Source organism: Oncorhynchus keta, chromosome 10 (assembly GCF_023373465.1).
Source record: "Oncorhynchus keta strain PuntledgeMale-10-30-2019 chromosome 10, Oket_V2, whole genome shotgun sequence".
Taxonomy (NCBI): domain Eukaryota; kingdom Metazoa; phylum Chordata; class Actinopteri; order Salmoniformes; family Salmonidae; genus Oncorhynchus; species Oncorhynchus keta.
In genome coordinates, this window is record NC_068430.1 from 58,935,521 (window position 1) to 58,950,987 (window position 15,467).

Sequence of the window (15,467 nt, forward strand, 5' to 3'; positions counted from 1 at the left end):
GTTAAAAAAGTACAGGGCATATTACCTTAGTTGAAATAACTAACGACCTGCATGAAATGTTTTGCGACTTTAAAACACAGTTTAACAGGTACCTGCTAAGACCCAGTGAAGGCAGCAAGAGGACCATGAAGATGAGGAAGGTGTAGCACTTGTGCATGGTGGTCCGGTTCTCCCCTGACCTGCCCATTAAAAAAAAAAAGAGAAAAAAGGCCAATGTCACTGATGAAGCATTAAATCACTTACATGATGATAATGGTCTATTTCATTTAGTTTCACGTATACTAGGGCAGTTAAAAGCTAAATTACAGTAACATATACAAGAAACACATTTAAATTAATAGGATGATACAACCAATTTCAAATCAAAATGTCAGGGAGTTGAGGCAAGAAGGAAGGTGGAATGGTCTGAGCGGTGGAGGGAGCATCTTGATCACAGTCACAGCCAGGGAGCTCAGTGGTTTTATCAAGCGTCAGAGACGGGTCTGCAGCCATCAGCACACCTCGCTGTCGCCGACGTCCTCAGCCTCTCCTTGTGGACTCTGTAGGTAGCTACTCCTCTTCACTACTAATTTGTAGCACCCACTTGGGTGATGCCCCGGCAGCCGCGAGCGCCAGAAAGCCATCGGTAATCAGAATAGCTGTCCTCATCTCTACAATTATACTAATTTAAGTGTGTGTGATCTTTAGAAAACCCCAAATCAAGTGGAAATAACATAGGTCAACTGTAAGAAACCCCTCCCATTAATGTTGGTGATTCCCCATTGTCAACATCTGCACAAAGAGCTGTTGGAATTAAAGATCTCTCAGAACATAACTTTAATGGCCACATGTACTCTTAAAGGTCCAATGCAGTCGTTTTTATCTCAATACCAAATCATTTCTGGGTAACAGTGGCTAAAATAAAATTATCAAAAAGAACCAAAATAGCTTCTCTGCAGTCACAGACTTTTTGAGCAATCATTACCAGATGAGGGGAAAGCAGCACAAGTATTTTGATCTATTTTGAACTGGAATAAATGCTGCACTATTATCAATTACCAACACAATTCTAGTCAAAATAGAATGTTGTAAGAAATACTGAAGCCTACCATTACTATATCCAACCCAACTGTTTGTTGCCACTATCATCCCAGTGGTTTTCAAACTTTTTGACCCGCGACCCCCAAAAAGGAGTGGTGCAACCCCCCACACACACATGCATGCATGCACACGTAAACATGCATCCGCAATCGCGCCACAAGTGTAGCCTGTCATTACAGCCATAAACAGTGACGCATAAACTGCTCTTTACACCTACATGGATCGGAAGGTCATTCATTTTAGTAGCCAATATCAACAAGGGATATATGTCACTACTCTGGAGTCAACGCAGTTGGCTTGTGGTTAGTGTCTGACCTGAGATTGGAAGGTTGTGAGTTCAATCCCTGGCTGAGTTAAACCAAAGAGGGTAAAAAATGGACCTGATGCATCTCTGCTTGGCACTCAGCATTAAGATGCTGTAGATTGGGGGTAAGGCCCTGTGCTAGACTAGCGTCCTGTCCCGACTCGCGCTACAGAAACAGGAGTTCGGCTCCTACCCTATGAGCCGCTACAGCTCGCATAAGCTTGTGCAAGGCTACATCTGCATTGTTTGGGGTTTTAGGCTGGGTTTCTGTATAGCACTTTGTGACATCGGCTGATGTAAAAAGGGCTTTATAAATACATTTGATTGACTGATTACTTACTCTGGAGTCCAGACAGAGCAAGCTAAATGATATGGCCTACTGGAGGTCATTTGCAGTGCTCTGGCAGTGCTCCTCCTTGCACAAAGGCGGAGGTAGCGATGCTGCTGCTGGGTTGTTTCCCTCCTTTGGCCTCCTCCACGTCTCCTGATGTACTGGCCTGTCTCCTGGTAGCGCCTCCATGCTCTGGACACTATGCTGACAGACACAGCAAACCTTCTTGCCACAGCTCGCATTGATGTGCCATCCTGGATGAGCTGCACTACCTGAGCCACTTGTGTGGGTTGTAGACTCCGTCTCATGCTACCACTAGAGTGAAAGCACCACCAGCATTCAAAAGTGACCAAAACATCAGCCAGGAAGCATAGGAACTGAGAAGTGGTCTGTGGTCACCACCTGCAGAACCACTCCTTTATTGGGGGTGTCTTGCTAATTGCCTATAATTTCCACCTGTTGTCTATTCCATTTGCACAACAGCGTGTGACATTTATTGTCAATCAGTGTTGCTTCCTAAGTGGACAGTTTGATTTCACAGAAGTGTGATTGACCTGGAGTTACATTGTGTTGTTTAAGTGTTCCCTTTATTTTTTGAGCAGTGTATGTGAAATTCTTCAAATAGCCACCCTTTGCCTTGACAGCTTTGCACACTCTTGGCATTCTCTCAACCAGCTTCACCTGGAATGCATTTCCAACAGTCTTGAAGGAGTTCCCACATATGCTGAGCACTTGTTGGCTGCTTTTTCTTTAGTCTGAGGTCCGACTCATCCCAAACCATCTCAATTTGGTTGAGGTCGAGGGATTGTGGAGGCCAGGTCATCTGATACAGCACTCCATCACTCTCCGTGTTGGTAAAATAGCCCTTAAACAGCCTGGAGGCGTGTTGGGTCATTGTTCTGTTGAAAAACAAATTCTAGTCCCACTAAGCGCAAACCACATGGGATGGCGTATCACTGCAGAATGCTGTGGTAGCCATGCTGGTTAAGTGTGCCTTGAATTCTAAATAAATCACAGACAGTGTCACCATAACACCTCCTTCTCCATGCTTTACATTGGGAAATACATTGGTTCACCCACACCGCGTCTCACAAAGACACCGCAGTTGGAAACGAAAAATCTCCAATTTGGACTCCAGACCAAAGAACACATTTCCACCAGTCCATTGCTCGTGTTTCTTGGCCGAAGCAAGTCTCTTCTTCTCATTGGTGTCCTTTAGTAGTGGTTTCTTTGCAGCAATTTGAGAATGAAGGCCTGCTTCACACAGTCCCCTCTGAACAGTTGATGTTGAGATGTGTGTTACTTGAACTCTGTGAAGCATTTATTTGGGCTGCAATCTGAGGTGCAGTTAACTCTAATGAACTTAGCCTATGCAGCAGAGGCAGTCATCACAGCCAGTTTCATCATAGCACTTGATGGCTTTTACGACTGTACTTTAAGAAACTTGAAAAGTTCTTGACATTTTCTAGATTGACTGACCATGTCTTAAAGTAATGATGGACTGTCGTTTCTCTTTGCTCATTTGAGCTGTTCTTGCCATTATATGGACTTGGTATTTTACCAAATAGGGCTATATTCTGTATTCCCCCCTTACCTTGTCACAACACAATTGATTGGCTTAAACGCATTAAGAATGAAAGAAATTCCACAAGTTAACTTTTAACAAGGAACACCTGTTAATTGAAATGCATTCCAGGTGACTACCTCATGAAGCTGTTTGAGAGACTGCCAAGAATATGCAAAGCTGTCGTCAAGGCAATGGGTGGCTATTTGAAGGATCTCAAATATAAAACACTTTTTTGGTTACTACATGATTCCACATGTGTTATTTCATCGTTTTGATGTCTTCACTATTATTCTACAATGTAGAAAATAGTAAAAAATAAACAAAAAACCTTGAATGAGTAGGTGTTCTAAAACATTTGACCGGTAGTGTAGTTAGGATAGAAAAGTAAACAGTACCTCGTCCAGTGTTTCTCGAAGAAAGCAGAGTAGTAGACAATGGTGGGCAGCAGGGCAGAGAAAGCCCACAGGAGCAAAGTAGGGAAGAACTGGGTGATGATGGGGTTCTGGAGAAAAATTACAGGGGAACAGAAGACAGAAATTTCCTTAAGTGTCAACAAAGCCTTGCTCCGCAAAGGCCCTCATATTCAGCTCTGTACCAAAAAGCATTTGATTCTGTCCAACTGCAATCTATAACACCATGCTAAGAACAATGACTGAATTCTCACTGACCAAAGTACTAAGGCAGGGCAGGGTATGAATATTAAATTACGTCAGAAGCTTTGCTGGTTTTGATTTTTACCCTCTAATCAAGGACTGAATCAAACCTGGGAAAGCAGGGTTGTGTTCATTAAAGGAAAGAAATGAAATGGAAAGGGACTACCAAGAATTCACCAATAACAATGGTAATTCTCCATTTTCCGCTGCAAAACATTTAAAACGTTATTTTGTGGTCTACCCTAATAGTGTTTATTCAAACCTCTCCTCGGGGATCCCCAGACTTTTCAAAATCTTTGTGTAATCCTGAACTAGCTCTCACCTAAATGACATAGTCAAAGGCTTGATGATTATTGACAAGTTGAATCAGGTTTGAAAGCTCTGGAATATATCAAATACATGGAACGGCTGGGGGTTTAAGAACCACTGCCCTAATAAACACAACCCAGATTAACTCTGGTCAATCAATGACATTCAATTAACGAACAAGTAGAAAAGAAAACTAGCAGTGATATGGCTTTCTAGGGCTGGAATAAATTGCCCTGTACAAGGGCGTACTAGCAAATTCACAGAGCATAATTTTCTTTCATTATGTCAACGTATAATCAATTTAAGTTTCAGTTGACAAAGCCTTTAAAAAAAGAATACATATTTTAAAGGTATTTTCAGATTGAACATATAGTGGGAGAGAACAACAGTGGGGAAAGATAGAGAAAGGTTGTATCAAAGGACAGAAGGCTGGATTCGAACCCATGCCGATACTGAGGACCTGTGTAGCAGAGGCTACTAGACCAGCCAGACCACGACAAAAACTTTGATATGTAGTGAAATACATTGGGGGGATATCGAAGATGACCTTACATTGAGATACTCCACAGGCTTGGTGACGTTAAACTTGTCCATCGTGGAGATAATGATGGCGGGGGTGGTGAGAAAGAAGAGCAGGAGGAAAAGGATGCAGTTGATGATGAAGCAGCGAATCCACCAGGAAACGCCCCCCAACCATAAGTGCTCCCTGTCAGAGAGAAGTGGATAGACACAGAGATCATTTGTAAATCATACAACATTTAAACAAGTCATCCCAATATGAACATTAAAGTGTTACCTTCATATCAGACTTAATACAATACCTTCTGGTAAGGTAATATAAATACAAAAGAAAAATAGAACACTAGTTTTGTTCATCACTTAAAAGATGTCAATACAATCATAAGATTTGTTGATATCAAATCTACAGATATCAAATTTATCGACCAAAATTCACACCCGTGTGCACACGCACATACTATTATTCTGTTTTATATCTTATTTTCTCTATATGATGACAAATATTGACAGTAGGCCTGCAAAGCATATTTTCTCAGTACATACAATGCATATGCTCTTGACTGAGGTCCATATCAGGATCTTGCTATGCATTTTACTATGCTAAATAGGGAACATTTCTGATGCATATTTGAGGACTTGCTCAATAATTCGACAAATATTAAACCATATCATTCTTTCAGAAACCAGCTATAATTTTGATATTGCCTCTTGATAAAGGTGCGCATAAACTGCAGGCTAAAATCACTAACTGGTAGCCTAGCAACAAGTTCCAACTGTCATTTTGGAATTTGGGTGCCACAAATAAGTGTGTTAACGGTGTGGTCAAACTGACAACTGGATAAATAAAGAAGTGAGAAGCTGTTCCAAAAATACCCCAAAGAAGTTAAAGCTAAAGTGAGTATCTAATTTAGGATGTTTTGTTATCTTAGTAACTAGAATCAGGAACGTCAGCTAAATTTGGCCACCAGCAGTAGCTAGCTAGGTGGGAAACGTAAACTCACCCCATTCTGTACAAATGTGCGCAACCACAACATTCAAACGAGGCTACAAAGAAAACTAATGGGACTGTAGCGACTGTGTTGACTTCAAAATCTGGGGTGTGAACTACGTTTCTATTCAAGCGTTGATAGACATGGTAATGGCCCTATAGTATTGGAGAAAAGTTGAAAAAAACGGACCCTCCGTTAGATTGTGACGTGTCATGCTCTTCAAAGGGGGAGACACCCTGGACCCAAACTGCTATAGACCTATATCCATCCTGCCCTGCCTATCTAAGGTCTTCGAAAGCCAAGTCAACAAACAGGTCACTGACCATCTCGAATCCCACCGTACCTTCTCCGCTGTGCAATCTGGTTTCCGAGCCGGTCACGGGTGCACCTCAGCCACACTCAAGGTACTAAATGATATCATAACCGCCATCGATAAAAGACAGTACTGTGCAGCCGTCTTCATCGACCTCGCCAAGGCTTTCGACTCTGTCAATCACCAAATTCTTATCGGCAGACTCAACAGCCTCGGTTTTCGGATGACTGCCTTGCCTGGTTCACCAATTACTTTGCAGACAGAGTTCAGTGTGTCAAATCGGAGGGCATGCTGTCCGGTCCTCTGGCAGTCTCTATGGGGGTGCCACATCGGGCCGACTCTTTTCTCTGTATATATTTGATTCCCTGATCCACCTCTACGCAGACGACACCATTCTATATACTTTCGGCCCGTCATTGGACACTGTGCTATCCAACCTCCAAACGAACATACAGCACTCCTTCCGTGGCCTCCAACTGCTCTTAAACGCGAGTAAAACCAAATGCATGCTTTTCAACCGATCGCTGCCTGCACCCGCATGCCCGACTAGCATCACCACCCTGGATGGTTCCAACCTTGAATATGTGGACATCTATAAGTACCTAGGTGTCTGGCTAGACTGCAAACTCTCCTTCCAGACTCACATCAAACATCTCCAATCAAAAATCAAATCCAGAGTCGGCTTTCTATTCCGCAACAAAGCCTCCTTCACCCACGCTGCCAAGCTTACCCTAGTAAAACTGACTATCCTACCGATCCTCGACGCGATGTCATCTACAAAATGGCTTCCAACACTCTACTCAGCAAACTGGATGCAGTCTATCACAGTGCCATCCGTTTTGTCACTAAAGCACCTTATACCACCCACCACTGCGACTTGAGTCGGCTGGCCCTCACTACATATTCGTCGCCAGACCCACTGGCTCCAGGTCATCTACAAGTCCATGCTAGGTAAAGCTCCGCCTTATCTCAGTTCACTGGTCAATGGCAACACCCATCCGTAGCACGTGCTCCAGCAGGTGTATCTCACTGATCATCCCTAAAGCCAACACCTCATTTTGGCCGCCTTTCGTTCCAGTACTCTGCTGCCTGTGACTATTGCAAAAATCGCTGAAGTTGGAGACTTTTATCTCCCTCACCAACTTCAAACATCAGCTATCCGAGCAGCTAACCGATCGCTGCAGCTGTACATAGTCTATTGGTAAATAGCTCACCCTTTTTCACCTACCTCATTCCCATACTGTTTTTATACTGTTTTTATTTATCTACTTTTCTGCTCTTTTGCACACCAATATCTCTACCTGTACATGCCAATCTGATCATTTATCACTCCAGTGTTAATCTGCAAAATTGTATTATTCGCCTACCTCCTCATGCCTTTTGCACACATTGTATATAGACTGCCCATTTTTTTTCTACTGTGTTATTGACTTGCTAATTGTTTACTCCATGTGTAACTCTGTGTTGTCTGTTCACACTGCTATGCTTTATCTTGGCCAGGTCGCAGTTGCAAATGAGAACTTGTTCTCAACTAGCCTACCTGGTTAAATAAAGGTGAAATAAAAAAAAAATTTAAAAAAAACGTACAGCACGCATAAAGCACCCATTTCTGTCTTACAATCTCTCTCCACCAGGTGTAGCACTAGGGGGCACCTAGTCATTTTATGCGTCATCACTACAAGCGATCATCCTTCTCAAATAGGTATGTAATGACATATTATATAAACTCTTATAGTGTTTTATTTACATTTTAGAAGCGATAAGGTGATTTGTTGGACAGATCGAGTGAAAAAAAGCCATTTTCCCACACAACATCTCTCCTTCTCACTATTAGTTTCGCTTCCCCACCCGCCATTTTTAAAAAGACCCGACGGGGCTCATTGCCTTCTTGAATCATGCAGAAATGGGCAGCGTGGGGGTCATGCAATTGATTCTGTTGGAAAGGGGAGAAATTGTGCTTTACAATGGTATTGACAATACAGTTGATCTGGAAGTATTACGTTTTTGGGGCGCTAAAATAAGGTCAATTGTACAGACCAAGGCGATGTACAAAAGTGAGTGAGTTTACGTTAAACGCTAACTGGTAGCCTAGCCAGCTAACAAATTAAGAAATTGCCTTCTCTTCAGGGATTTTTTTATTTATCCCATCAAGCCTCAAGCTGACAGCTAACATTTTAAAATGTTTAGGCAGATTTTGTATTACTGGTCAATATAAGATAGCAACCTGGCTAGTTAGCTTATTCCAGTTGATCTTCTCGTCAAGAATGAAGCAGGTAGAGTAGCTACCTTGTGGTATGGTTTTGTGAATGGACAATATGTTCTTGCAACATTGACAATTTTGATTAATGATTTATGCATTGACAGTTTGGAGTGGATTACAAACCAATACTACCACCGTGTTGTGTCTGGACTTTGAGGGACCACAGCTGGTGACTCAATCTGCACCCATCGTCCATATCAAAACAGGGCAGGCAGGAGTAGAGGGCGTTTTATTTTATGTTAAATAAATAAACAAACAGTTAGCAAAGATTGGCCTACGTTTGCATATTTCCAGAAAATGCAATATGTGTTGTGATTGGAGCTCTGGATTTGCTATGCAGATTTTTTTTTTTTTTTTTTACAGAAATAACAGAGATATGCTTTGGAAATAGCAACTCGGATGAAATATGACAATGTTTGCCTTTCTGTGTCTTGTATAGTCTACTACTGGATATGGTGCAAATGAATGCTCAGATATGTCACCTTCTTGTGAAGAACCACACTGATTTATAATTTGGGCGCTGGACATGTCATGAGGAGGATTTAGCCCAGGTTCGATCAGACATACTAGGATGAATATTACATATTATGCAAGGAAATGTATTTAAATAGTTTTAAAAATGTTGAATGACAAGCAAATGATCTGGTAATGACTACAGATATTAGGCTTAGGCGATATCCAGATTGTCATACCTTCATACCGACCTTGTCCCATAATGGGTTATTCTGTAATACTGGCACTGAACACAAGGGGTGCTATTGTAATCTGACGGTTAGCAATGCTAACAAGTACATGTAACATCCCATAGAGAATGCTAACTAAATGCTAATGATCGCTTTGCGGAAATTGTATCGTCTCTGACCTAAAGTTATTGTATGACAGACATCTCAGCTCATAAAGTTACACAACTAACTAAAAACAGGCTACTCACAGTTTGCTGCATGCACAAAACAAATATCAGACATCAGGAGGGGATTCTCTGTTACCAAGCTTAACTTGATTTTGAAAGAAGCTAACCACTTAGCTAGATAGCTACTAAATTAGCAAACCAAATGCACAACTGCAGAACATTTAGCACATTTTAGACAGTTAATAGTTATAGGATATTTAACTTCCAACATTTCAATTCCATACTGTTACTATACTGAACAAAAATATGAATGCAACATGTAAAATCTTGGTCCCATTTTTCATGAGCTGAAATAAAATATCCCAGAAATGTTCCATATGCACAAAAAGTTTACTTCTCACAAATGTTGTGCAGAGATGTGTTTTACATCCTTGTTAGTGAGCCTTTTTCTTTTGTCTAAATAATTGGCCCAGCATCGCTCAGGTTAGGGGAGGGTTTGGCCGGTAGGGATGTCCTTGTCCCCTCGTGGCCTAGCGACTCCTGTGGCGGGCCGGGGGCAGTGCACACTGACACGGTCGCCAGATGTACAGTGTTTCCTTCCACACATTGGTGCAGCTGGAATCCGGGTTAAGCATTGTGTCAAGAAGCAGTGCGGCTTGGTTTGGTTGTGTTTTGGAGGTCACACGGCTCTCAACATTCGCCTCTCCTGAGTCCATACGGGAGTTGCAGCGATGAGACAAGACTATAACTACCAATTGGATACCACAAATTGGAGAGGAAAAAAAGGGGTAACAAATAATAGTAATAAGATTAGGTGCCTCATTTATTTCAACTAACTGATTTCCTTATATGAATTGTAACTCAGTAAAACCGTTGCATATTAAGTTCATATTTTTGTTAAGTATATATCACCTGGCATGTGCTGCACAACAGTGAGTGACCCACAAGGCTCAGGTCTGTCATAGTTGTAAACAACCGGGACTACCGGTAAACTTCATCATGCAAAATTATGTGATAGGAGATAAAGATTGCATTCTTCATTGAACCTAACTTATTTCACAAGTTGACTGCAGGTATTTACTTAAGTGGCAACAAATATTAACATTTATAAAAAAAAACTTAAGAAATTGTTTTGAAAAACCATCCTGTGGCTATTTCCAAATACGCCAATAAACGGTGTTAACGGTATACCGCCCAAGCCTAACAGATATGATACATTTCAGAAAATATGTGGATTGCTTCATGCCTTAGTATAAAGGATTAGACACAGTATGTCAGCATGGTGACACATACCCCTTTCCGGAGTCAGAATATTCTACAAGAGGATCTTGCATGGAATTCTGGGGAAAGGCTGTTTGCTGATCAAGCTCTGTAACAATTTTGGCCTAAATTAAATTAAACTTCACGAGTTAAAAGTACATATTTGACCTAAATCGGACTGACAATGAGTAAGGATAAATATTCAAGTGAAAACGGCATCAAAGAGAAGCTAAACACGGTGAACGTAGCAGATTAAGTCGCTCACCGAGCCAAACTCCACGAGGTGTTAGAGTTCGCCATCACAGACGAAACAGAGATGGCCGGAGATTCATCTCTCATGGCAGAATTTAAGTTATTTAGACGAGAAACAGCCACCTCCCTATGCAAAATGCAAATCACTATCAATGGCACGAAGGCTACTCTAGAGAAAAATGATAAACGGGTAATACATTACCAGGCTATTAGCTACCTGATGGGCCAGTTAGGAATTAGAAAAGGAGACTTTTTGGAAAACTTTTTCATCGTAATAATATTAGAATTTTTGGGGTCAAAACCAAATGCAGAAAGGGGGCAGAAAATGTCTACAAGATGCTAAGGGAGGTTTTGGACATCGATACTGCTACACCTTTGGTCATAGAGAGGACCCACAGAACTACACCTGCAGCCCAGAGCAGGCCCAGAGAGAAGGAGACACAGAGGCCCAGCGCTATCACCGTGCGCCTTGTCAACTTCGAAACAAAACAGGATATAATGCAGCTGTCGAGAACCAAGGGAGACCTATTCTACAAAGACAAACGCATATCTATCTTCAATGACTATTCTCTAGAGCTATTGCAGAAGAGAAAATATTACGATAGAATCAAGAGAGAATTGGCAGCCAAAAACATCACATACTCTCTGATGTTCGCTGCGCGTCACCCACATCTTTGATTCTGTGCCTGCCGAGTCCTTCCTGCACTCCATTGGGATTACACCACCTTCCAGAGCAGAGGACAGGGTCCGGAAAAATTTGCAGACTACGTGGCAAATGGTTGGGCCCAGAAGGAGTGAGAGAAGGACTCAAGGCCAAAGAAGTAGCCTAAATCTACTGCGGGAAAATGTCCTATCCACATTGACTACTGAAGCAACCCCTTCTTCTTAAGGACTTGAAACTAACTGGATTTATGCTCATAACTGGGATCATACTGCTGGACTAATTCATCAATCTTTGACCTACAGTTTGCTGGGATGGAGGTAATTATTCAATCTGGAATAAACAGAATAGCCTGATTTTCTCATTCCCACTTTCTCTTTTAATAGGCTAAAGAGTAAAGATTATCAATGGTTTACGTTGTTTATGGCAATTACATATAGGCTACCCAAGTATAGGTTAGTCAAAATATTTACAAAAAGTGCTAATCCTTTATTTATTTAAACAATGCTTTTGGATGCATTGTATGTTTTTTTCCAGCCTTTAACCTTTACTGTTTAGGAAAGCCTGCTTTGGAAGGAGAGACAGTCATAGAAGAATATGTGGGCAGGCTAATGTATTTATTATCTTAATGATTTCTTTTTGCGTTTTCTTATCGACTAATATTATTTGAGTTGGGAAAACATTTAATAGGCTATGGGGCTATATTTCATAGTTTATAATGGAGTGCAAGCTGTCATTGTTTCTGTAAGCTGTCATTGTAAATAAGAATTTGTTCTTAACTGACTTGCCTAGTTAAGTAAAGGTAAAAAATAAATAAATGAGGGTTTGTTTATGGGCCTCTCCCCTTTTTTGTCGATTATTTATTTATTTTTGCATCCAGGCAACTCTTAAATGGTAGGTCGCTGAAGTGAAATTGTCAAGTGATAAATATTAGGTCAGATATAATATAGGCCGAAATATCACTTAGTTTCTACAATTGCCCCGGTACTGGGTCTTGTGAATAACCCCCCTTGTTTAAAGAACACCACCAAGATCTGCAACCCAGGAATGTAGCAGTCTTATGTGTTCTACTTTTAATTTCACTTTTCAGGCTCCCTTCGTTCTAGTGGAGACACTGGTTTTTGGTGTGGACGTTCTTGTTGTTTCTGTGTGTTTTGTATTGAAATTAAAAACAAGGGACCATTTCTTTCTGCAAATATGGGTACAAGGAAAAGGTCCATTCAAATCAAGGTCTGTAGTGTTTTATATTGACACTTTATACTGACAATGAATTCACTTTTGATTTATAACGCAAGGGCTTAAAATATTGACACAGCTAAAACAAATGGATTGTGACATTGCCCTCCTCCAGGAGACACACTTATCAGATGAGGAGCACAAAAAAGCTTAAACAGGAATGGGTAGGTCAGACTTTTTTCTCCTCTCACTCTTCCACAAAAATAATAGGTGTTTGTAGCATCTACTGTAGCTCAGTTGGTAGAGCATGGCACTTGTAACGCCAGGGTAGTGGGTTCGATTCCCGGGACCACCCATACGTAGAATGTATGCACACATGACTGTAAGTCGCTTTGGATAAAAGCGTCTGCTAAATGGCATATATTATTATTATTATTATTTGTATTAGGGCTAGGCCCCTTTTTCTCCACTTCCTGCCTGAATGACATGCCCAAAGTAAACTGCCTGTAGCTCAGGCCCGGAAGCCAGGATATGCATATAATTGGTACCATTGGAAAGAAAACACTTACGTCTGAAGAAATGTTAAATAATGTAGGAGAATATAACAATAGATGGTAGGAGAAAATCCAAAAGAAAAAGCAACCTGATTTTATTTTTTTGAGAGAGACCATGCAATGGCAAGAGAAAGGTCATATTGTAAATTATTGTAAACTCCCTGGATGCAATTCCTATGGCTTCCACATGGTGTCAGCATTCTATGTTCAAGGTTTCAGACTTGTAACTTCAAAAACGAATAAGAAATAACACTTTTAGTAGAGGGACACAGTCTTGGAAATTTGTGTTTGCGCAGAATAAAGACATTAGCACCTACTAAAATCGGTTTCCTATTGAACATACTACTTTCCAAAATAAATATTATAGTTTGATTACATTTTAGGTTATCTGAGGAGTAAATAGTAATGTATTTTGACTTGTTGAAACAGATTTTCGGATTCCTTTGTCTGCAAGTTGAACGAGTGGATTACTCAAATCGATGGCACCAACTAAAACAGACTTTTTGGGATATAAAGGATTTTATCTAACAAAACGATACTACATGTTATAGCTGGGACCCTTTGGATGATAAATCAGAGGAAGATTTTCAAAAAGTAAGTGAATATTTAATCGTTATTACGTGAATGTATGAAAACTGTGCCGGTGGAAAAATGTTTGTTGTAATAGCTACTGTAAATCGGACAGTGCCTTTAGATTAACAAGAATTTAAGCTTTCAGCCGATATAAGAGACTTCTATTTCCCTAAATGTTTAAAATCCATAATATTTATGATTATTTATTTGAATTGCATGCCCTCCAACCGATCCTTAATAAGAAGTTTAATAAGAGGCCGTCTTTTACAGTGAAAAATCAGGTAACTGGGTTCAGAGGTTAAGTTTGTTATTGTTCAGTGCCTATTATTTGGCATAAATGTTACTTTTGAAAATGTGTACACATCAACTTATGATTCCCCACAATTTATTAATAGATGTTTCTGAAATATTGCTAAGCATTCAAATACACATTGTATAGTTGGAGGTGGCTTTAATGGCATATTATCTCCAAATTTGTCAAAGTCACAACCAGGTGGTCCCATATTAAACAATGTCTAGAGCAGTTCAATTTCACTGTGAAGAACAAGGGCTTATTGATATTTAGAGAAAGTTCAAACAACAAAAGATTGTACTTTCTTTTTAAATCCTCATGGCACTTACACTAGGATATACTTTCTTATCACTCAAACCTTAGCTCATCAGGTAGAACACTGTATTCTAAAACTAAAGTTAAAATACAGACAACCTGATACATACAGGTGGAGGATAAACACTTCTCTTCTTGGGGAAACTCATTTTCAAAAAGGTTATTCAAGCTGAACTTAATGTTATGGGAATTTAACTCAACAGAAGGTGTCAGCCCAACCCTTTATTAGGAGAGTGCTAAGGCATATCTTAGGATTCAAATCATAGCCTTTTCATCTCTGCAAAAAAAGTATGTATACAAAAACAAGAGAAGATGGAGAGAGAAATTAGAAGACAGACATAAGAAACAAGGGGATGGGGACACTAATTCAGTAGACTGCATCGAAAGGGGAGATTAATATGCTTCTTACTTATAAAGCAGAGGGTTCTATACAATTTGCCCAAAATAAATACTAAACTCAGGGAGAAAAAACAGGGAAACTTATTGCACTACAACTTAAAAAGGATGCAGCTGAATGTATTCTCATTAACAGAACTGTGCAGGGCAAAGTTAATTATTAGTGAGTACTACGAGACCCTATATAAGAAATCTAAAGATGTTTCCTCTCAGGAGGACTTTCTCACACACATTTGAAGCTGCCAGAACTATCGTGTGAAGATAGGGAAATGATAGACGCCCCCATTACTGACTCTGAGATCGAAGCAGCCATCAGATGCATGCAAAATGGGAAGTGCCCGGGTCCCGATGGGTTCCCCTCTGTGAGTTCTATAAAACTTTCAGTAAGGAAATAATACCGCTGATCAGAGGGGTTCTTCATGAGGTTAGAGTGAAATAAATATTCAGATACTTGGTGTGAAGCAATCACCACCCTGTAAAGAAGACAGGTAAAGACCCACTAGACTGTGGTACCCATAGACCAGTACGTTTTCTAGATTGTGACTCTAAAATCCTTACTAATATTTTAAAAAACTGAATTGAGCTAGTAACAAAATTAATCAATCCAGATCAAACCGGGTTCATTATTTCTGAATATTATCAATTACTCTTAAGACCCAACTCAAACAAACAGTTATACCATCTCTCGATGCTGAAAATGCATTTGACGGCGTCGACTGGGTCTTTCTTTTAGCAACGTTAAAGAAATGTAGTTTTGGAAAATGGATATAACTGATATATTCAAGTCCCAAATCATCTGTTAGAACTAATGGG

The 15,467-nt window shown here is 40.4% G+C and overlaps 1 protein-coding gene across 5 annotated transcripts in view; it reads right to left on the reverse strand.

Moving 5' to 3' along the window:
- LOC118389061 (CSC1-like protein 2) overlaps window positions 1–15,467 on the reverse strand; it is a 91,016-nt gene that overhangs the window by 12,486 nt on the left and 63,063 nt on the right. For all 5 annotated transcript variants that reach the window (XM_035778782.2, XM_035778783.2, XM_035778780.2 and 2 more), the window contains 3 exons: window positions 4,797–4,950; window positions 3,678–3,784; window positions 93–179 (listed from right to left, as the gene is read on the reverse strand). In XM_035778782.2, coding sequence (XP_035634675.1) covers window positions 93–179; window positions 3,678–3,784; window positions 4,797–4,950 — 348 coding nt within the window. The remainder of the gene's footprint in view (window positions 1–92; window positions 180–3,677; window positions 3,785–4,796; window positions 4,951–15,467) is intronic.